This window comes from Scardinius erythrophthalmus (assembly GCF_964197995.2).
Source record: "Scardinius erythrophthalmus genome assembly, chromosome: 24".
Lineage (NCBI taxonomy): Eukaryota > Metazoa > Chordata > Actinopteri > Cypriniformes > Leuciscidae > Scardinius > Scardinius erythrophthalmus.
This window is the reverse complement of record NC_138244.1, coordinates 26,602,194-26,623,999: the sequence shown is the minus strand read 5'-3', so window position 1 is coordinate 26,623,999 and position 21,806 is coordinate 26,602,194. Positions and strand designations below refer to the sequence as shown.

Sequence of the window (21,806 nt, the reverse complement as noted above, 5' to 3'; positions counted from 1 at the left end):
GAAAAAAAAAACCTGGGGAAAATAAATGCAGAACATGTTCACAGAGGACACTATTAACACAACTATGAAACCATCCAGAAAAATTTGGGCACAAATGGATTAATCCTCCTCTGCTGCGATCTTGAGAGATTTAATGTCTTTTTCTCTTCAGTTTCAGATTTCAGCTAAGGCTGTGTCTGAAGCCAGTTGTAGTTCTTGTGTTTCTGCTCGTCTCTTTTTCTGTTCTCCTTTTTTTCTTTCAGTGATTCTGCTTGTTAACAGGCTTATTAAGGCTGAGATAACTGCATATTTAATATACAAAGATTTTGTGGCTCAGATAAGGTCCATTTTTGGTTTTTCATTCATCATTTAATTTTTTAGGGATGAAAAGACAGAGGTCTTTCTGCAGAAATGCCACCGGTATAATACCGCAAAAGTGAATCCTTTTTTTTTTTTTTAAATAATTATTTGTTGTTTGCATGTTTTTTTTAATTTTTTTTTTTGAGCCATTTAAATACATTAACCTAGAAATATTTTTTAAATATCCTGTTTGTTTTCACAGAGAAACACACATTTCACTTGTTCATGGTTTTGTATTGCTGCCACTTAAATCTCTGTTACGCAAGGAGAAAGCTACAGTTCAATAGAGAGACCGGGGAGTTCTCAGGACCCGAGCTCATCTCAGATGATCCAAAACAGTGAAAATGTGTGCCACGGTCAGAAGAGTCCACGTTTAATTTCATCATCATCATGAATCATGTCCGAATATAACAAAGGGGAAATTAAACTATTAAAAACTAATGACTTTAAGTGTATTAAATCAAGAAAATGCAGAGTTTGCTTCACAAAAAAAAAAAAAAATTTGCTTAAAGTATCCCAATAGTATTGTATCATGAGTTTCTTGAATGTTATTGAATCGTGACATGAGTGTATCATTACACCCCAAGAATACTTTTAAAGGCACTTTTAAAGAAGAGGGTTTTTACAAAATCTGATCACAATGCTCACAGGAGTCACGTTTGAGACGCATGGTATGTTAATACCAGGTGGAAACGGGGCGATTTCAGGCCATGCACACTCGCCTAGCAGTCTTTAATCCTTCCAGAGAGCCGTCAGTCAGCATTCCAGTTCATCAACGTGACATGCAAAGACACTCATTTTGTGCAACATTTATTCCCCAAAAAAAAAGCTTTAATAAAGGCTTGCAAGGCAATACATCTGCAAAAAGCACGCTGAAATCTAGTCAATTTTAGTAAAAAGCGTGCATTGTAATTTAATTTTTCATAATTTATAAATAATGCAGAATACATCTAAAAGTGGTATTACAACAAACATAAAATCCACCATGACTAAAAACAACACGAAGTTAAGAAGTAAAGAGAAAAGTGCAATGTACATTCTGCAGATGCTTCTGTAAAGAGAAGTCCATTATAAAGAAACGAGTTGTTGAATCCGTTTCAGAGTCGGCTGTAGGAAGTGTGGCCGCCTTCATGAATCCTACAGTAGTCCTGACCCGACACAGCCCTCTTTTTGCACGGCTGACCCCGCCGAGTGACACCGCTGCACAGTGAGCGACCTGAAAAAGAACTTGACAAAAAAAAAAAGAAAAAAAATTATTAAATGCATCCATAGCGAGACCAAAGATTTAGAATCAAAATATTGGATTCCTATAAATCCATCCACATTTGCCCTCTTTATTTAGCTGCAGACAAGTCAGTTTTAAGTATATGTTGCAATAAAGCCTCACCTGTTGCTGGCGAGTGAATGGTCGGGGCTTGAGCTTCGCGAGTGACTCATGGTCTCCAACACTCCTCCTAGGTTCCTCAGAGGAACATTCTCCAGTACTGCCTGCTGATCACATAATGACTTCAAGAACCATTCTCAAAGAACCTTGCAGTTTGCAGTCCATCAAATTATAGCAAAAACACTGTGCTAGTTTTATTTACTGACATTCATTAAAAAAAAATTATCTGCTGCATTTTCAAAAATAATCAAAACTGTGCTTTAAGACAAACCATGTGTTAATTCATAAGTCGACACCATTGCTGAGTATTTTCTCCTTAAAGGAGAACTCCGGTCAATTTTAACATTGAGCTCATTTTTTTGTAAATTTGGAGTGCTGTCAATACAGAGAACAACGACAAAAATCGGTGTTGCCTACACCGTGTAATCCTGTTTTTAAAAATTAGCACCCTGTTGACTTCAGTGGGGCAAGTTTTAAAGGGGTGGTTGATTGTGATTTCACTTTTTTCATTTTAAATAGTGTGTAATGTTGCTGTTGGTGCATGAACATTATCTGCAAAGTTGCTGCGCTGAAAGTTCAATATAAGCAGAGATATTGTCTTTTAAAAATCAGGAAGTTTAATGCCTACAAAAACGACTCGAATGGGACTACAACGAGGTACTTCCCGGGTTTTATACGTAACTAACCCATGCAAAAAAGGGGGCATGGCCATATTTCTGCGGCTTTGTCGAAGAGGAGGAGTTATAGTGGAGAGCTGTAGCCATGCTGTCGAAAGTGTGTTATTTTCACCCAGCTGCCAGGTCTTCTGTGTTCGGGCTTCATACGGACGCTGTAGTTCGTCAACAATGGCTAGAATTTATGTTTGATTATAATAATATATGTTCCTGAAAATTTCAATCGTAATAGCTCTCTGTGCTGCGCATTTTACGGAAGACAGCTTCCAGAATCAAGAAACTGTTACTACAACATGAAGCAGTTCCAGCTTTACAACCAGAGACAACAGTTGCTGGGCCACAACCTGTAAGTAAGACTTAATTTGAAATGTATTTGCATGTATAATTTCAGACGTAATGTTTTAGTTTTATCAAGGACGTTAACAAATGCCAGCGCTGGCTTTAGTAGCCACTTACACGTACAAACGCGTACAAACATTTTGAACCTGAATTTGTAATTATGCACTAATTTTGTAAATGTATTTTCCATGTATATTTTATGACGATCGATTTGATCAAGAACGTAAACCAATGCCAACGCTGTTTGTTTATAGCCAGTTAGTTCGATGCTATTTTGTGTGTATAAGACAAACGTGTATAAAGTAAAAAAAAATATATATGTAGCCTAATCGCAACAGCAAACTTCAAACTGCTGAAGTTAAAACAATAACTTTAAAAAATGGTATTACTCAGTCATTTATTCAGTTATATTAAATGTTTAATCAGGAGAAAACCGTATCTCAAAAGCTAACAAGCAGCAGTAGCATTTTCAAGTAACAGCATATCGAAATACATATATAATAATAGTAGATTAGAATAGAATAATAATAATAAAAAATGTACCATTCAGAAACGTTTTGTAAGAGCAGTGTTTGCGGAGGTTGCTTGACTCTATTCATTGCCGCTTTCTGGGTCTGATATTTACATTTGACCGGAGCACATGCAGCTTTCGCCCGTAAAGGTAATGGGCGTGAAGTTTCCGGACAACATGCACTACGCAGTTTAGCCAATTACAACACACCGGCCCAACTAACCAATCTGAGCCCATTGCCTGTTTCCGAGGGAGTGTTTTCATAGAATCAGGAAGTCAACCGGTCGTTCAAATGACAGAGGAGAAAGCGGCTTACAATAAAGGTGAAATTTATTAAAAATAAGACTTAAAAAAAAAACAAAAAAAAACAAAGACATGTTATATTGCACCCCATAAACACAATCATGCAAAAAAAAAAAAGCAGTAAACCACCCCTTTAAACCTGCTTTTAGCCTCTTAACATCCTTGATGTGTCACTACAAGTGCACAGGTCATGTGAGTGATTCCTTCAGAGTGAACACGGTGAATCTGACTGCAGTAGATGTGAAAGATATGAATAAAAGTGATGTTAATTCAGCCAGCGCACATACCTGTATTTACTTCCTGTTTTCGGTCGAAGTCCAGTAGTCGATTGTCGAGTTCATGCGTGTGATCATAGGTAACTAAGCAACAGTGGAGAACTCGACAATCGACTACTGTGGACTTCGACCGAAGGTACCTTTATTTTGACGCGCTCCATGTCCTCACATAACGTCCGTCTACGCTTTTCTGTCAAAGCGCGCATTTTCGTTTACTTGCCATACTGTCTGCCGGTGTGTCTTTGAAACGTTAATCTCCTCATCTGAAATAGACGCCTGACAAGATTGACTGAACCCTAAACAATATTTTGTCACAAAAGCCGGTATTCATGAGGTTATGTTTTACAGCAGAAACCGACAAGCACCCTTGTTGTCTGTGAACACCATAGACAGTATATAAACTGGACACAGCGACCCCATTGGATTCAACAGAGAAAAGTGAAGTCAATTAGAAGCACTCACTTCCTGATGGCTGAGTGTACTGCACAGACTCAAACTGAGCTTGACGACGTAGATGTGACGTGAGCAACCCGTCTGTCTTCTAGTAGCTGTGCCTAGAGAAATCTCAATCATTCCCTTCCGAATCTTGCAGAGACGGAGAGTGTGAGTAGGAGCTGTCCATGAGCTTGGAGCAGGAGAAACTTTTGCTAAGTATTCTGATTAATTATTTTGTAATTTTGCCTCCACGTCCCCCCGATCGCCCGCGAGCTTCTCCTCCTGTCCATACGGTAATCTCTCTACTGTGCGACAGAGAGTCGCGTGGTTATGACACAATCGTTAGCCTATTTTTACAAAAACGGCTTCTACAGGGCCATAACGTAAGATACAAGGTAATGGAGCCTTTTATACATTTTCGTGTTTCTTTAGAAATAAATAATGGACAAATGGAGTCTTTAAACACCTCAGATGTAAAGTTATTCGCTGTCAAAGTGACGCCAAAATGAATGGGAGTCAATTGGATGCTAACAGCAGGTGATGGTCTGATAGCCAATGGCGGCGCCCGGGGAAACTTCAAAATAATATGAAACCCTGCCCCCCCTGGTGAACACAACCTGATAAATCCATTTTAGCGAATCAGTGCGCACTATTCAGGTCAGGTGACAAGGCTGTTAATCACTTTGAAAAGACGCGCTAGCTCAGAGGAGTTTCGTCAAAGCTGAATAAAGGTGATCAAGGATAATTTCAAGGAACCTGATGAACCCGTAATATCTTCTTCGGGGTGTAAAAGGAAAATAAAAGCTGAAACTTTTTCACGGAAACTTGCTAAAGCAGAACGTTACAGTGTTGACGGAAAAGCTCACACTGTAATCACAACAATAAAGGCATCAGTGTCAGCTGAGGAGATTGACGTTACAAAGATTAACCGAGTGTTTTATTATATCATAGCAATTACTCGGTTTTGTTTAACTCTGAAACATGAAATGTGGAGTTTTCTGCTTTTGCCAAAAAACGACTGCTTTTGATAAAAAATAAGCAAATAAAAAAACTAACGTATACATGTATACTTTTTAAATGAACTTTAATTTAAGTTACCTGTTTTTTCTGAGTTATTACTTAAAACAACCCAGCTGCAGTTTGACTGATAGTTGGAATGCACCATAAATAAATTAAACAAATAAAAAAAAATTATGAAAATTAACAAGAATTAAGTTATCTGTTTTTGCCAATACAACTCTTGTTGTAAATGTCCCAATTAGGAGAAGGCGATTTTCAAAGAGTTTAATTAAACGTTCAAGTTATACATTTTGGTTGCATTTGTGAGTTAATAATGTAATAGGGTTGTGTAAACACACATATCCAAATATGGATAAATCAATCGATATAGACTTTAATTCTATTTATTTGTTGAAATAAAATCTATTATTAACACCACGACTTACCCCTGCGATGCTGTGTCTATTCTTGAGTCTGGGGGTTGAATGGGTGGGTGTGCCTGAAGTTAGATGACTGAACTTTGGATGAGACTCGGATGAAGACATGGCCAGAATACATGGATCACCTACAGCAAGAAGCTAGACTGTTAACACTTTCTGAACAAAACAACACATAGTGCTTGTCTGTGTGAAAACCCACTACCTGTGTTGTGTTACAAATGTGTTCTGAGGGGTGAAGGTGATAATTCAATTCAATTCAATTCAAAACATGCACCAATGCTACAATTTTCTATATGTCATAATCATTTGTTAACAAACAAGTATTCGTTACTTCAATGAGCTCATTGTTTCTGCCTTATATTACATTGTTTAAATTAATACATTTTTAGCTAACTGTGTGATTTGTATATGTACATTTCTGAAACAATCACCTCTGATAACAGATCACTCTATATTGTAATGTGGACTCATGCATTTTCTATAAAGCTGTTTTTAAACAATGTGTATTGTGAAAAGCGCTATACAAATAAATGTGAATTGAATTAATTCAAACCACATCAAACCTTCAAAATAAGAATTGCAGTGCATTTCAGGCTTGTTTAAAATTAAAATAACCTTTTTCTAGATATTACAGATATTTTGATATTTAGCCGACTCTGAAATTAATTCAATTGTAACTGGCAAATTTTTCAATGCAAACATGTGCGGCGTCTATCTGGGCTGCCCATCACAGGAAGAAAAGACTAAGAACATTATATAACACTTGTTGATAGGCTGTTGAGATGTGGGCGTGGCATAAGCGTGTAGGGGCGGGATTTAAACAAATTAAATGATTGGAAAAGTTACCAGAGAGAAGTCAGTTGTCTTGAAAAGAAGGTTTGAACCATAAAAACATATGCACAGATAAATTGCTCACACTAAGATCTATATGCATTTAGAATAATTTTCATTTCATGCCAACTTTAAACTTGCAGTTGCAGCCCCAGCCTGTTTAATTAAACAAAATAATATGAGATAACATGATTTATTTTGAGATTGAATGGATTTGTTCTTTATAAACATACGACATTAAACTTTGTGAGACTTAAAAAGTCAATAGTTGTAAAAACCCTGTGTAACCCTACATATGAGCAAGCACCATTAACTACATGTATCAGACAGTGGCTGTGAATACATGGAACAAGAGAGAGGAAAATACCCATCATGAAGCTCTCCACCTCCAAATCACAGTCTGGGTCATTTCTACAGCGAGAAGAACACACACAAAATTAGCTGTTATATTAAACAACAACTAAAGCAAGCAAACAACAGCATGTTAATTGGCTTGTAAAGATGAGAGCTGGTTGTTACAATAGTTAAGATTAAGTTTCTGCAGTCCTAGACTCACAGGAGTGGCGTGGACAAGGACGGCGGGCAGCGCTCTCTCTCTGGGGTCTTCTCTTCACTGGGGCCCAGAGGAGGAAGAGGAGGAGGAGGAGGAGGAGGAGGAGGGCTGCAGGTCTGGCCCTTCATTTTAGACAACGCCCAGAGCACCTGAAGCACAAACCAGCGACCTGGATCACAACAACAAGAGCGTCAAGAGGACAGTCATGAACACAGGAGATCAGGGATGTTAAAGTCATGCATTTAAAGGTGAAACATGAAAGTTGTTGGAACTTTAAATTTCTTCCTCCTAGTTTAATGTGCAACTACAGGTCATTTGTTGATTCATTTTGCCCCAAATAACCATTCTTTAAAATGTTGCTCTGGTTATTTGAGTATCGAGAGCAGCCCAGATGGCCAATCAGATCAAAGAAGGTTTTAATGGTGAAAGAGTGCAAGGTAAGACACAAGTAGCTAACATTTAATATTTGACAACTGTTTTACGACAGAAATGTTAAACGACCAAAAGTAATATCAAGTGATGCAAACTACTCCACTTTCATCAAATATGGCCATTTTGAACAGGAAATAGATGCTATCGTTTCCATGATTCATGCCATTCATAACTGATGTGATGGGACAAGAAACATGAGATGGAGCCGTTTTCAGCATATCAGGCATTAGATTAAGAGAGAATGTAATCAGTGTTTCTTTCCCACAACATTTTGTGAGGCTGTGAGGGATGAACCTCAGTCCCTTTAGGGGCGGTCCAGGGCATTTCACCCCGTGAGAAAACTGTATGGCTTAAAGTTAAATACATCAGTCTGACACACTTTGAGAGTTCAAAATTAAGAGCTCCATCCCATTTCAGTGTTTAATTGGAACAGAGTAAAAAGCCTTTGCATTTACTTGTAGCTGGACTTAAAGGGGTACTCCACCGTTTTTTTCATATTAAACTATGCTATTCCCTTAACTAAGACGAGTTGATACATACCCCTCTCATCTCAGTGCGTGCACTTAATCGCTCTAGCGCGCGGCGACACTTTGAAAGCACTTAGCTTACCCCGGTATATTCAATGGTATCTAACAGCAATGACTTTAGAAGTGACCAAACACATCAACGTTTTCCCTATTTAAAAACAGTTACACGAGTAGTTATACGACCAAGTATAGTGACACAAAATAAAACGCGGCGCTTTTCTAAGCGGGTTAGAAAGGATTAGGGGTGACCCCGAATAGTCGAAGATTCGATGCTTCGATAGGAGGAGCCTGATTCGACTACCGATCTCGCGGTCGAATCTTCGCAGAGGTGTTATGAAACGAGGATCATGCCACTGGCTATATGAGGGCGCTCAATGTCTGATTTCACATAGAACTACCGGTTTTCTGTCAATACGTTAATATTCAGCCTATTATGATAATGCTGTATATAAAAATGTGCAAAGAAAGAAGCTTTTAATAAATATTTTTTTAACGTGCGTGAATAAATCCGAACACCTCGTGACAGATTTAAGTTTCACTTTCAATCCGTGACCGACAGAGGAGCGTCTTGGCGGCAAGGATTTAAATTAAGTATGTAGAGTTGTAAAGAGTAAGAAGAGTATGTTGAGTATGTAAAGTATGTAGAGGTATGTAGGAACGCAATGCGGTGCAGGACATGCAGTGAGTCAGGAGAGGTGTCGTATTTGGCCAGAGAAGGCAAAAAATGTGAAAATAATTGCTGAAATTTAAAGCTGGTTTGTAGCAAACCAAGAATACAGACTGCTTTGCTGTTATTAGTAACCTACTGTAATGTTATTTAGTGTTACATTTTTGTATTTGGGTTAGGTGGCATAGGTTTTATTGTGTATTTGTTATGCAAATTTGCAAACTTATATTTATACATTTATTCTAAAATTTTAATATATTAAATTAAGATTTTTTTATTTTTTTTATTTTTTTTCAATAAAAAAGCCGTTCTTTAAAAGTCAGTCATTTTGAGGCTCTCTTTTTTATTAAGTATCGGATCAGGCACCAGTACCGTTTTAAAAGTATCTATTTGACACGGGTATCAAAAAAAAAAAAAAAAAAAAAAAAAACGATACCCAACCCCAATTAAAACAAAACAAAAAAGGGTTAAAACTGTTAAAACACGATTAAAACACGAAAAAAAAAAACCACGAACTGTTAAAACACGATTCAGGAATAAAAAGAACATGTTGGTGGAACTTCTAATATTAAGAACTTCTGTGTCATTCTGGAACGGCCAATTTGATAACAAGTGTTGGATTACATTTTTATTAAAAGTTTAATTTAGTTTTTCCACTGCAATAGTATATAAACTGATAAAGTTTAGTAGACTGATTTCAGATGATTATTGAGTCTCCAGCAAAGAGTCTCCTTTCCTGCCAGACTTAAATAAGTCAGATCACTTGATTCTCACCTTTCGGAGCCCAGACGTTGAGTCGTTAGGTTGATTGACTTTCACCTATTGTCTTTAATGGCTCTGGGATGGCTTTTGGAATTGGAGTTCCTGGCCAGTATCAGCATGTGAATAGTTATGCTGATTCAATTGGACTCAGAGTAGGGTGTGTTCCCACTTCATTTGCATGCTTTATTCAGAGTTCCCGCCTCTATGTAATCCCTCCCCCTTGGAATGTATATAGCTACAATGTATAATGTTTTAGTTAGACTGATTTGGGAAGAACTGCAGCCGCGTCAACGCAAAGTCCTCAATAAAGAATAACTTTGTTTGAACGTGATCCCCAACGTCTCCTGGTCTCTTGCTTCGACAAAGAAAAAGGTTTTCAACAAGTATAAACAATCTGGTCGCATCAATTATAATTTTTTGGATTTTTGTGGACAAGAGACAGTTATCTGTTTTAGCGTCTCTGTTTCATATCAGATCATTTGAAGCTGGTAAACTCCAGGAATGTTTTCGGTCCACTGTTTTGATGGATGACGACTAATCAAGATGAAGACCTACAGCAGTCGTACATTAGGCACATAACCAGGGTTGCCAGGTCTGCATAACAAAACTAGCCCAATGACCAGATCTCAAATATCAAACTCAAAATATGCCACTCCCTTACCTAAAATACATATTTTACTGTCACACAAATTGAAAACCACTATATTGTAGTGACCATAGCTCAAAGGCTCCCTACCAGTGGCCCAACTTCACAAAACTTCTATCTTTGGTAGAATTTAAAAATAGTTCAATTCAAGCATTTTAGTCAAATAGAATTTATGCCAGGTCAAACCTTTAACCCATGAAAAAAAAAAAAAAAAGTTTCAAGTTTCAAATGAAGTTTAAAAACGTCAGACTTGTCAACCCTGCACGCGATTCCATTATTATTAATGGGAAAACAACCTGTGCATGTCAAAAACTAACTGTTATCATGATATTTTTGCATGAGCACATTTCACTATGGTGGTGAATTTGTCCAAATTCCTGTCTGGCAAGTGTTTTAGGAGGAGGATCAGTGTAGCATCTATACGCAGTCGGGTCAGTGCGGCATCTCCATGTGCTCCTGTTAGGCGTCGCACCTTCACTTGTATATATATATATATATATATATATATATAAAAAAAGCTCTAAAAATGTAACATTTTCCCCTCAAGGTTCTTGACGTTGCACTGAATACATGCATTTTGAATTATGAAAATTAGAAATAATTATTTTCTTAAGATTTAAAATTGTTATAATTTATCAGATTTTTCATGTGCACTTTGGTATGGTGAATTATATGGACTCATTATCTCAGGGTTATTTGGAGTCCTTTTAAAAAAGACAGATCTTGAAGAAAGGTAAGTTTCATTAGGAAATGGTGGTAGGCGACACAGCCTAATTAATCTGAAACACTGGTGTGTATGCGAAACACTGTACAACAGAGTATTTGCGAGTTACGTCACCGTCGGCTGGAGTGACAGCTTTGGTTTTCAACGTGAATGCCTTAAAACACAAACATCTAAAACGGGAAAGAGCTTTGAGACGGACTATATAAATAGATTTGACAAGAAATCTGAGGTGTATTTTTAACAGACTGCCGAAAACTACAGAACAGAGAAGAAAATGTATCGCTGTAATTCATAGAAACAACTGGATCCAGGCAGAGAAAGTTATTTTCTGTCAGTATGCTGAATTTTGGGGTAAAATCATACCCTATATATTTTATTGTTATATATTATATTGACATCAATTAAATATTTGCCATCGTATATTCTGCATGAATCGGATGTTCTTAAATAAACACTGACAGATAACTAAAGTTTTAGGGCTGGATGATATGACGATATATATAACATTGATATGAGTAATCTATATAGGATTTAGACCTATATTGTATTTATATAAAGCGTTCACAGGCAAATTTGCTTTATGCATTTCCCCGCCGTCAAAATCAGGGACGTATAAATATCAGAAAACACAATTCCTGCTGCATGTCAATATCCATGATCACTGGATCTTTGAACACAGTCCAGCTGAGGGAGTGTGCAGCCAAGGAAAAACCATAACAGATCTAACCTTGTCTTGTATACAAGCACTTCACTAATTTCATAAGGTGTCAGCAATGTTGCAGGAACGACACACTGTTCTCAGAACAGATAAAGTACCTAGTGATAGTGTGAACAGCAGCAGAGAGAGCGAGACCAGGTCGAGCGCAGACTGCTGGTTGATCTCTGCGATGGCGTTGATGGGGACGGTGAGGAGCAGAGAGACGCGGGAGAACGTGGCGCACTGCAGGAACGACAGCAGGACCGCACACAACAGGAAGAACCCAGCGTGCATCACACACGTCCACAGAGCACGCAGGCTCAGGCCTAGGAGGAGAACTCAACATTTATCAACAACATTACAATATTATTATTGTTGAGCTGTGCACAAGTGAATGAACAAGAAGTACCTGCCCAGCCAAGATAGCCTTGGATCATATGCAGTCTGTCCTCCAGTCGATTCTGCATGTTGTCCAGATACCGGAGCATGTATCCCAGAGTGCCGTTCATGCGCTCCAGTTTACTGGCGAGCTCGGAGTAGAAGAGAGCCGTGGCGTTCTGCTGCTGGAGGAAGCCCTTCAGATTGAGCTCTGCATCATGGGATCAACACAAACACCATCATTTCAGCTTAGCTGCCAAGACAGGGCATTCTGGGAAATCTAGGATGTTTTGAAGGAAATTCTGGATATACATAGGACCAGTCAAAAGTTTGGAATAATTAGGATTTTAGGTTACACTTTATTTTAAGATGTCATTGTTACAGTATGATTGTATATTTAAATACCGAGTAATATTAATTAACAACATGTGTACTTAGTATAGGGTTAGGAACAGGGTTTGGTTGAGGGTTAGTTGCAATTATTTAATAATGCAATTAAGTGATTACGCATTATTTCCTGTTATTAATATGGTAAGTACATGTAACGAGGACACTGTGAAATAGTGTTACCAGATTTTGTTTTTGAAGAGTCTCTTCTGCTCACCAAAGCTGCACTTATTTTAATAAAAATACAGTATATACAGTTAATTTCTGAAGGATCATGTGACACTGAAGACTGGAGTAATGATGCTGAAAATTCAGCTTTGATCACAGGAAAAAATGACATTTTAACAAAACAGAAGACATTTCACAATATTACAGTTTGTACTGTATTTCTGATCAAATAAATGCAGCCTTAGTGAGCAGAAGACGCTTAGAATTGTTGTAAACACTTAAAACAGGTTCCAAACTCGTGCCAGGACGTGTAGCATTGGCGAGTAATCACCCATTTTCTGGTAGATGTCCTGAGCACTTCCTCGGACCACAGCCAGGTCCTCAAGAATCGCCTGATGTCCGTCCTGCACTTCTGCAGTCTGATCCTTCAGCTGCCCACTTACGTTCTCTGCAAACGTGACACGGACATGATGAAGCGCTCGAGAACCGTGAACGATCGAATATGACTGCAGAGAGCATTAACCAAGCCATTATGGATACATTTTTAAACACGGACACAGTGAGAATTCACAGCTCGTGTGTCTATCTGTGACTGACCCATCCTCTGCGTAATGCCCTGGATTAACTGAGCCACCAGCTGCTGCCCGGTGCTGATGAGAGCCTTCTCCTGGGCCAGTCTCTGCAGGTTTTCACTGATGGAGGAGTCGAGCTGCTCCTGGCCTTCCTTCAGGACCACTTGCTGGAGCTGTAGGGCACTGTGACCCTCCAGAAGCTTGTCCAGGGACGCCGCGGTCATTTCCCTCAGCTCGTTCTGACCCTCCTGCAGATCAACACCAATTCAGAACCATTAAACACTCATCCAATAATCATCCATAATTAGTGACTTGATTTTATCCTTCTTATCTATTAAAGGGCACCAATTATGGATTCTTGAAAATGGCCTTTCATGTAGTGTGTAACAGCTCTAAGTGAATGAAAACATTCTGCAAAGTTTTAAATCTGAAAGTGCACTATATATAAAGTTAGTCTTTCAAAAGTAAGAGTCGACTTGGGAGTCAATGAAATTAATTGTTTTTCAAACGAGTCATAAGCCGTTTCGTTGTGATGTCAAGACGAAACATTAGCATATTGCCCGCCCACTTATTGCATGCGGATACACCATGGAAAACGTGAACCTCAAACCAGCAGCTGATTCCTGTGGACACTGGACAGCATCATGTCGAGGAGACGCTGTGCTCTACAATGTGAAGGTAAAGCCAGTTTTTTTTCACTGCCCAAGGACGAGCATGTGAAGAATCAGAGGTTAAAGTTCATCTTTACCACAATATCACAGCATTATAATCCTAAACTTTTGCTGTGTTCCCTTTATTTCACTGACGACTGCTTCTCAAATCTCGGAGTTCAATGCAGGATTTGCAAACCGCTTGCTCTTGAAAGATGGTGTTCAAAATACTTAGTTTTGAGTTTTATAATGTGTAACTTAAGTCTCCTGCTAACTGGCTAACTCACGTTATCACTGTCTTACTGAAATACTTCTGCTAATCAGTTGTGGGACACGATTACCTATAACTGTGTCTACTAATGCAGATTGTCTGTCGTTCTCACTATTCTGAGGAAAGATTAAGCATGGAGCAAGATTTGTTTTACCAATGTTTGTGTTGTCAGTCATTCACTCTAGAGCTCGGCTAATGTATGCACTGTTATTGATACAGTTTCCACGTGTTCACCACAACAAATTAGAAAAATCCTCGGTAAATAAATAAGTACAAGTAAAATAATCGGTTTGTTGATGGAAACGCACTTGCTAACGCTGATGCTGAGGAATTACAGTTGCAACATCTCATAATGTCCCTCAAACTGAGTAGTGTATCACTGAGAAACACTGAGTCCTGCTCGAGCCGTCCTTGCGATGGAGGTTCAGGTTGAATAGCAGTTCTTCCAATGTTTCATCATCGGACTAGCGCTCCGATTGATATGGTAAAATCGACGTCATTGACTACGTTTACAAGCTGTCAATATTCGGGTTATGGTCTGGTTAAGGTCACTATTTGGGTTTCTGAAACATTCGGAATAACCCGTTTACATGCGTGAGCAGAGAGTTACTCCTGTATACATGGAATTTGTAATCAATTGGCAATATCCCGATGTAAACGGCGACGCACGGTTAGCGTCTGGACGTACGGACAACCTTAAGACGCAATATGCGTCATTTCCGATTCTTCTTCCTGTATCCAAAGACAACAACAACAGCAGCAGCACGCGGATAATGAATAGTTCAGGGCAGATAGCGATTGCCTTTGTTTGTGCTTTCCTCCTCGCTCCAAAAGTGTGGTGCTGTGCTGCGTCTCGCCATGTTAACCTCTACTTCTTGTTTACTTCCGGTATACTGCACGCGGGGTTTTGTATGCGCCGTCTCTACTCAAAAGACCAAGATTCCTTGCGAATAAAACATGCGCAGAACACAAATCAATGTTCCTTTTGATGGGGATATGCCGATACGCATTTACATGACCAAATATTCGGGTTAAAAAAGGGGTACCCCAGGGATCATAATCGGGTTTTTAAAAACCGGGATATGAGCATATTCGGGTTTTCGCCGGTGTTTACATGGCCGTGCGCGACCGGGTTATTGCTAATATTCCGGTTTTGAACGGGTTATTGGCTGCATGTAAACGTAGTCAGTGTTCATTGCTGTGTTAATTTACCGTGTAGGAGGCCTCAGGACACGCAGAGCTGACGTTGTTATGGCAATGGCCGTTTTTGTTTTCGACGCGCTGTACACGGTAGACCAATCACAACTGACTGAGCTGTCTTGCCAATCAGAGCAGAGCAGCTCGCGGAAAGGCGGGATTTAGAGAGATTGATTCATCTGACGAGTCGTTTGAGAATCACTGAAAATGTGGTGATGTGCAAATGTATTTTATGAGAAAATTTAAACCGTTTTTGACCTTTGATGCATGCAAACCTGTTGTAGGAGACTCCACAACAACATTAGGAACATTTTAAATAGCATAATAGGGGCCCTTTAAGGCCAATTCATACCACACAAACAAACACGTTTTTTGGGGGTTTTGTCTGATCAGTGTGTTACCAGTGTTGATGTTGGTCAGGGTTTGTTTTCATCGTGTTCAATCAGTGTTTGAATGTTGTTAAATATTTTTCTTAAAATTCTAAATCCAACAGCCAACTTGTTTGCTGGTGTTCGTTTGCCGTTTGTCTGTGCGATGTGAATGGCCTTTAATCTACTCGTGGATTGTGGAGGACTATTCCTCTCCAGAGAGGCTGCTGACACTACTGGTACGGGAAGTTAAAGGGTTAGTTCACCCAAAAACACATTCGGACATCATTTACTCACCGTCATGTCATTCCAAACCCATCTAACAAAACTGAGAGATTTCTGTCCCTTCATTGAACGTCCATTCTATTCCACCAAAGAAGCTCATATCATGGATTACATTTACAATGTCTTGATGAAGCGAGCGGTTTAACCCAAGACTTCTGAAGAGATACGATCGCTTAGAACAGATTTAATCTAGGCATTTATTCACATCTTGTAGAAACATTGATCAATGCACAAACGTAGCTCATCAAATATGGTAAAAGTTAGCTAAACCATGCTTACTTGACACAATAACCAATGAAATTTGTTCTCAGGCATTAGGCATGTATGATTGAACTTACCATATTTGATGAGCTTTATGAATATGTGCTGATCAATGTTTATATGTGAATAAAAACTTCTCCTAAATCTGGGATAGAAATCTCTCAGGTTTCATTAAAAATATCTCCCTGACCCCAGTTTCACAGACAAGGCTTAAAGCGTAACTCTCGCCAAAATGCAATCTAGGGTCTTTTTGTTAATCTACCAAGGCAAACTTTCGTTTCAAAGCAGGCACTTTCAAGTTTAACCGTATTTTCGTTTTCGGTCAAACTGCCTTTTGAATGGGAGGGCTTGGGGCTTTACTATGATAGCATCAAAAATAGTTATTTTTAAAACACTAAGAAGGCTCGACACATGAAACTTTGCTCAAAGTATCACCAGGGGCTGTACACATGAACTCCAGCATTGAGAACATTGTGTTCACAGAGTTTACTAAAAAGAAAGATTTTGAACAACTCACGGTAGCTGTGTCCGTCGGCATTTTGACAGTCAAAAATAGTCGATCTCCGAATGCAACGGAACAGGGAGGAGAGTAAAGATGGAAAGCTCCTAAAGCTTAGTTCCATATAAATTCACAGATAATTTGTTGTTTTGTCGTTAGTGAAAATCAATATTGACCTTGTATTTGAAAAAGGAAGGATCCTCATATATGAAACAATACTAAAAATCAGAGTCAGTTCATTCGCATTCGGAGATGGACTATTTTTGACTGACAAAATGCCGGCAGCTGGAAACAAGGGATTTAGAGAGAGAAATAAGGGATTTAGAGAGAGTGAATCTTTGGACGATTCGTTTGAGAATCTTTGAAAAATGTGGTGATTTGCAATGCACCTTTGATGCATGTAAACCTGTTGAAGGAGACAAAAAAAAAAAAAAAAAAATAATAATAATAATAATAATAATAATAAGCTATAAAATTGCACGATAGGGGCAATTTAAACATTTTACACATTTAAAATATTGTTTTGTCTCAAGAATCTTTTCTTTTTTTTCTATGGCACATTTACAAAAGCTATAAACGTCCTAATTGAACTAAGGCCTAATCCTGGCTTAAAGGAATAGTTCACTTTAAAATGAAAATTCTGTCATCATATACTCACTCTCATGTTGTTTCAAACCTGTATGAATTTCTTTCTTCTGCTGAACAGAACGGAAGATATTTAGAAGAATATCAGTAACCAGACAGTTTCTGGGTCCCATTGACTTCCATAGTAGGAAAAAAAAATATACTATGGAAGTCAATGGGACCCAGAAACTGTCTGGTTTCTGATATTCTTCTAAATATCTTCCTTTCTGTTCAGCAGAAGAAAGAAATTCATACAGGTTTGAAACAACATGAGGCTGAGTATATGATGACAGAATTTTCATTTTAAAGTGAACTATTCCTTTAATGTAAACCCTGCCTGTGGAACCGGACCATTGTGTTCCAGAGATGAATAAAAGTCCTATGGGTTTGGAACGACTTAAGAGCGAGTAATTTTAGGGTGAACTAACCCTTTCAGTTTTGAGAGAATCTACAGACATGCCAAAGGTAAGGCATATTTTTCAAATATGTTATTTGTTATTATTGCTGTAATCATTAGTACAATAGTGTTAACCAGCATTAAATACTGCCAACATTTTCGAAAAGCTGCCTTACCAACAGCAGTAACCTATATTAAAAAAAATACTGTTACTGTTACCGTTACTGGACAGTCAGTTAACATTCTCCAACTGAACGACCTTCCTTTGGAGGAGCACGACATGGCGTGTCAAAGCCAATTCACACTGGCAACAGCCATTTCATCAGGTTTTGTGGGATCAGTGTGTAACCCCTGTCTGTTGGCGTTGGTCAACACTCGTTTGCACTGATTGAACATCAGTCGGCGAAAACAAGCGCCAACCAACAGCAACAGATGTTTGTCAGGTTGTGGAACGTCTGAGAAGTGCCGTACTGTAATGTGGCGATTGTCTGCGTTGGTCAGTGGAGTGCGAATTGGCCTTAAGAATAAAATAAAAAATGAAATAAAAGTTATTTACAACACACCTTTAGATCTTTCATAGCATGCAGTTGACTAGTTGCGGTGGAAATCAGGGCGTTGACGGTTAGCTCCGCTCGCTTGCGAAAGTGCTGCTGGCGCGTGGCATAACACACGGCGCGCGCTCGGTTACTGACGATGTGATACGCGTTCCATGTGTCTGAGTCCATGTCCGCTGTGCACTCCTTTAAAGACTGCAGAGAGAGAGAGATATCCATTATTCATTGAATCCGACTCAGTTAATTCTAGATGCTAAGCGCTACACAACTAAAAGTGCTTGTTTTTACTGGCAGAATGACAAGTATTTAACTGAAAAACAGTTCAGCAGGTTCAGGACCGTTAACCATACCATTTGTTCAGTGCAAGGGTAAGTCCTGCGCCCCTCCACCTCTGATTGGCAGTTGAACAAAGCCACGCCCAGCTTGGCCAACTGCTCTTCTGACAGGCCGCTGCAAGTCGCTTTGAGCTGAGCAACAACCTGTTAAAAAAAGTAGAATACAATATGTCTATGGGCAGAATAACTTGCAAGAAGTGGCTTGATGAACAGAGTGTTGGTGTATTCACGCATTTATGACTGAAACAACAGGCTAGTTTGAGATCACCATTGATCACTGCAAGATGATGGTCCAATTTGCTCAGATGTTAATCTTCATCACATTTAGTTTTCATATTATCAGATATACAAGAAGTGAGAACTGTCCATCTTTTTTTTGAGTGGAAGCAAAAACATGCTATTTTTGTGTCTGTCTTTAAATGAAAATGATCTGCTGCTCCTTAGAAATACATAAATGAAAATAAAAATTAACTTGATAAAAAAAAAAAAAAAAAAAAAAAAAAAAAAAAAAAACCACAACAACCCTAAAATAAACAGATTTATACTGTCTGAATCATTCACTATGCTCTATAATGTACCATGTCCCAGGCATGCACTACATAAAAATCAGTAAATGTATGAACAAGTGACCGATTTCAGACACATGTATGTACATTTCAAATGCATGTACAATATTATTTGAGAAATATTTATTTTTATGTTACATCAATTTATTCATTCCTTTTTTTGATTCAAATTTTACTTTTGTTTTAGTTCAAATTCAGTTAGTTAGTATTAGTCCATTTATTTATTTATTTTTGCCACATGAAATGACCACTATAACCAGAAGATGGCAGCACTTGTTTGACCATTTCCTCTCCCTAACATATCCAAAAAGTGAAAAACAAAACTTTTCAAATTGTGACTTTGAAAAGGGAACATGCTTGAGCTTCTGTTTACCACACCTGTGAATAAAAGCATAAATTAAATATTTTCATCATATAAAGCGATCGAGTCTCTTCAGAAATATTTGTACTAACCCACTCAATTAATATGGGTTAGTTTCAATCTCCAAATGCACTTTTTGAAACATCAAAGTGGTAGTTGCGTTGCGTAGCTGTCTATGGAGGGACAGAAAGCTCTCAGATTTCATTCGAAAGATCTTCATTTGTGTTCCGAAGATGAACGAAAGTCTTACGGGTTTGGAACAACATGAGGGCGAGTAATTAATGACATTATTTTAAATTTTTAGTGAACTATCCCTTTAAAACTTTGAGCAACGTTTACTTTATCAGCGATTTTTATTTTTGATCTGGCGAATTTGGTGACACACACGCTGATTTTTCTTCATTTTTTGTGGAATTCTTCAAACATGCCATCATATAAATAAGTTCAATTACATCTTAGCTTCTGCTGTGGACTCAAAATTGCTAAAAGAATCATGCTATAATAGTGAAGACATGTGCTGAATATTTTTTGTATGTATAACTAGTGCACAGACTTACCCTGAAATGGCAGCTGTCCAGGGGACTGAGCTCCATCTGCTTTGCTTCAGCCAAAAACTTCTCATCAACAACACTCATCTCGAAGGCAGGGGTCTCTCCCTGCAGCAGAATAGAGGAGACCGGCTCTGGAGGAGGAGCTGGAGCTGGAGCTGGTTCTGGCTTCTTCAGCCAGTCAAAGAAAGCTTCCACCTCGCCGTACTGCATACTTAACAGCCACAGCATCACAAACCAGAGACCCATCCTCAGAAATGACCCTGCACACAGAGCAAATGAAAACACAAAATCAGGAGGGAAATAAAGGTTTGAAAAAAACAAAAAACATTTCCCTTATTTTCAGTTGATCCAGAAAATGCTAGCTACAAGCAACAAGAATGCTACTACATATAAGACATGTGTGTGGCATGCTGAGCATTTGAAACCACTCTGATTTCTCAATTCTTAGTGTTATTATGGCGACTTATTACTCTACAAATCAGAAAAAGGGATATCAGAAAACCATCCACTTGTGATTAACTTTAAGTGTGCACCATTGGCAGTAGCCTATACTAGTGTGGCATTAGTTTAAGTGTGCACCATTGCCAGTATAATAGTGTGGTATTAGTTTAAGTGTGCATCATTGGCAGTATACTAGTATGATATTAGATAAGTGTGCAGTATACTAGTGTGGTATTAGTTTAAGTGTGCACCATTGGCAGTATACTAGTATGATATTAGATAAGTGTGCAGTATACTAGTGTGGCATTAGTTTAAGTGTGCACCATTGCCAGTATAATAGTGTGGTATTAGTTTAAGTGTGCATCATTGGCAGTATACTAGTGTGGCATTAGATAAGTGTGCAGTATACTAGTGTGGTATTAGTTTAAGTGTGCACCATTGGCAGTATACTAGTATGATATTAGATAAGTGTGCAGTATACTAGTGTGGTATTAGTTTAAGTGTGCATCATTGGCAGTATACTAGTATGATATTAGATAAGTGTGCAGTATACTACTAGTGTGACAGTTTAAGTGTGCACCATTGGCTGTATACTAGTGTGACAGTTTAAGTGTGCACCATTAGTCCAGTCATTTTAAGCCGAGGTCAACCTTGAACAAATTGCAACAGAAGCAAACGCAACTGATGTTGTATCCTCAATATGTCCAGAGAAAAAAATAAAAAAAAAGTCCCGAAGAATCCCATTATTGAGTTGATTACTTGCATCAAAAGAAACAAAAAATGTATTACACGTTTTTTGAAATTGTTTGCATGGACAAACGGTGCATAATCTAATTATGTATGTGCTAATTTGCATAAATACCACCACAGATCTAAACATTGGGTATAGCCAGGTGAAAATGTCTTGTTGAATCTTGTTGACACAAAACAGTAAAATACTTGATGTTAAGGTCTGAATGGAACCTATTTAGGCTACCCATGAGCATTAATACATAGAGGCAGGACGAAGTACTTTAGAAACCAGCCTTTATTAATTATTATTGCAGAGATGGGGTTTGAGGCTGGGTCTGTGGGACTGTTTCTGGGGATTCACTTTTTATTTTGCCTACCTTTTGTCTTCTGCATTCTCCTTACCATTGTCTCCTGTTCTTCCCTCAGACTCGTCCCCCAGAAACAGTCCCACGGACCCAGCCCCAAACCCAATCTCTTAAATTAATAAAGGCTGGTTTCTAAAGTACTTCGTCCTGCCTCTATGTATTAATGCTCATGGGTAGCCTAAATAGGTTCCATTCAGACCTTAACATCAAGTATTTTACTGTTATATGTCAACAAGATTCAACAAGACATTTTCACCTGGCTATACCCAATGTTTAGATCTGTGGTGGTATTTATGCAAATTAACC

At 38.4% G+C, this 21,806-nt stretch overlaps 1 protein-coding gene across 2 annotated transcripts in view; it reads right to left on the bottom strand.

Moving 5' to 3' along the window:
• Positions 1–666: 666 nt before the first annotated feature.
• bmb (brambleberry) overlaps positions 667–21,806 on the bottom strand; it is a 22,553-nt gene continuing 1,413 nt past the window's right edge. The window contains exons 2-13 of one of the 2 annotated variants that reach the window (XM_081356331.1): positions 19,969–20,222; positions 18,500–18,628; positions 18,159–18,344; positions 13,069–13,291; positions 12,803–12,919; positions 11,948–12,127; positions 11,658–11,864; positions 7,087–7,252; positions 6,898–6,941; positions 5,706–5,824; positions 1,727–1,827; positions 667–1,566 (exon numbers count right to left, since the gene is read on the bottom strand). In XM_081356331.1, coding sequence (XP_081212457.1) covers positions 1,437–1,566; positions 1,727–1,827; positions 5,706–5,824; positions 6,898–6,941; positions 7,087–7,252; positions 11,658–11,864; positions 11,948–12,127; positions 12,803–12,919; positions 13,069–13,291; positions 18,159–18,344; positions 18,500–18,628; positions 19,969–20,208 — 1,842 coding nt within the window. In that variant the 5' untranslated portion in view covers positions 20,209–20,222 and the 3' untranslated portion in view covers positions 667–1,436. Of the gene's footprint in view, positions 1,567–1,726; positions 1,831–5,705; positions 5,825–6,897; positions 6,942–7,086; positions 7,253–11,657; positions 11,865–11,947; positions 12,128–12,802; positions 12,920–13,068; positions 13,292–18,158; positions 18,345–18,499; positions 18,629–19,968; positions 20,223–21,806 lie in introns of both variants that reach the window. The other variant, XM_081356330.1, reaches the window with a different exon arrangement.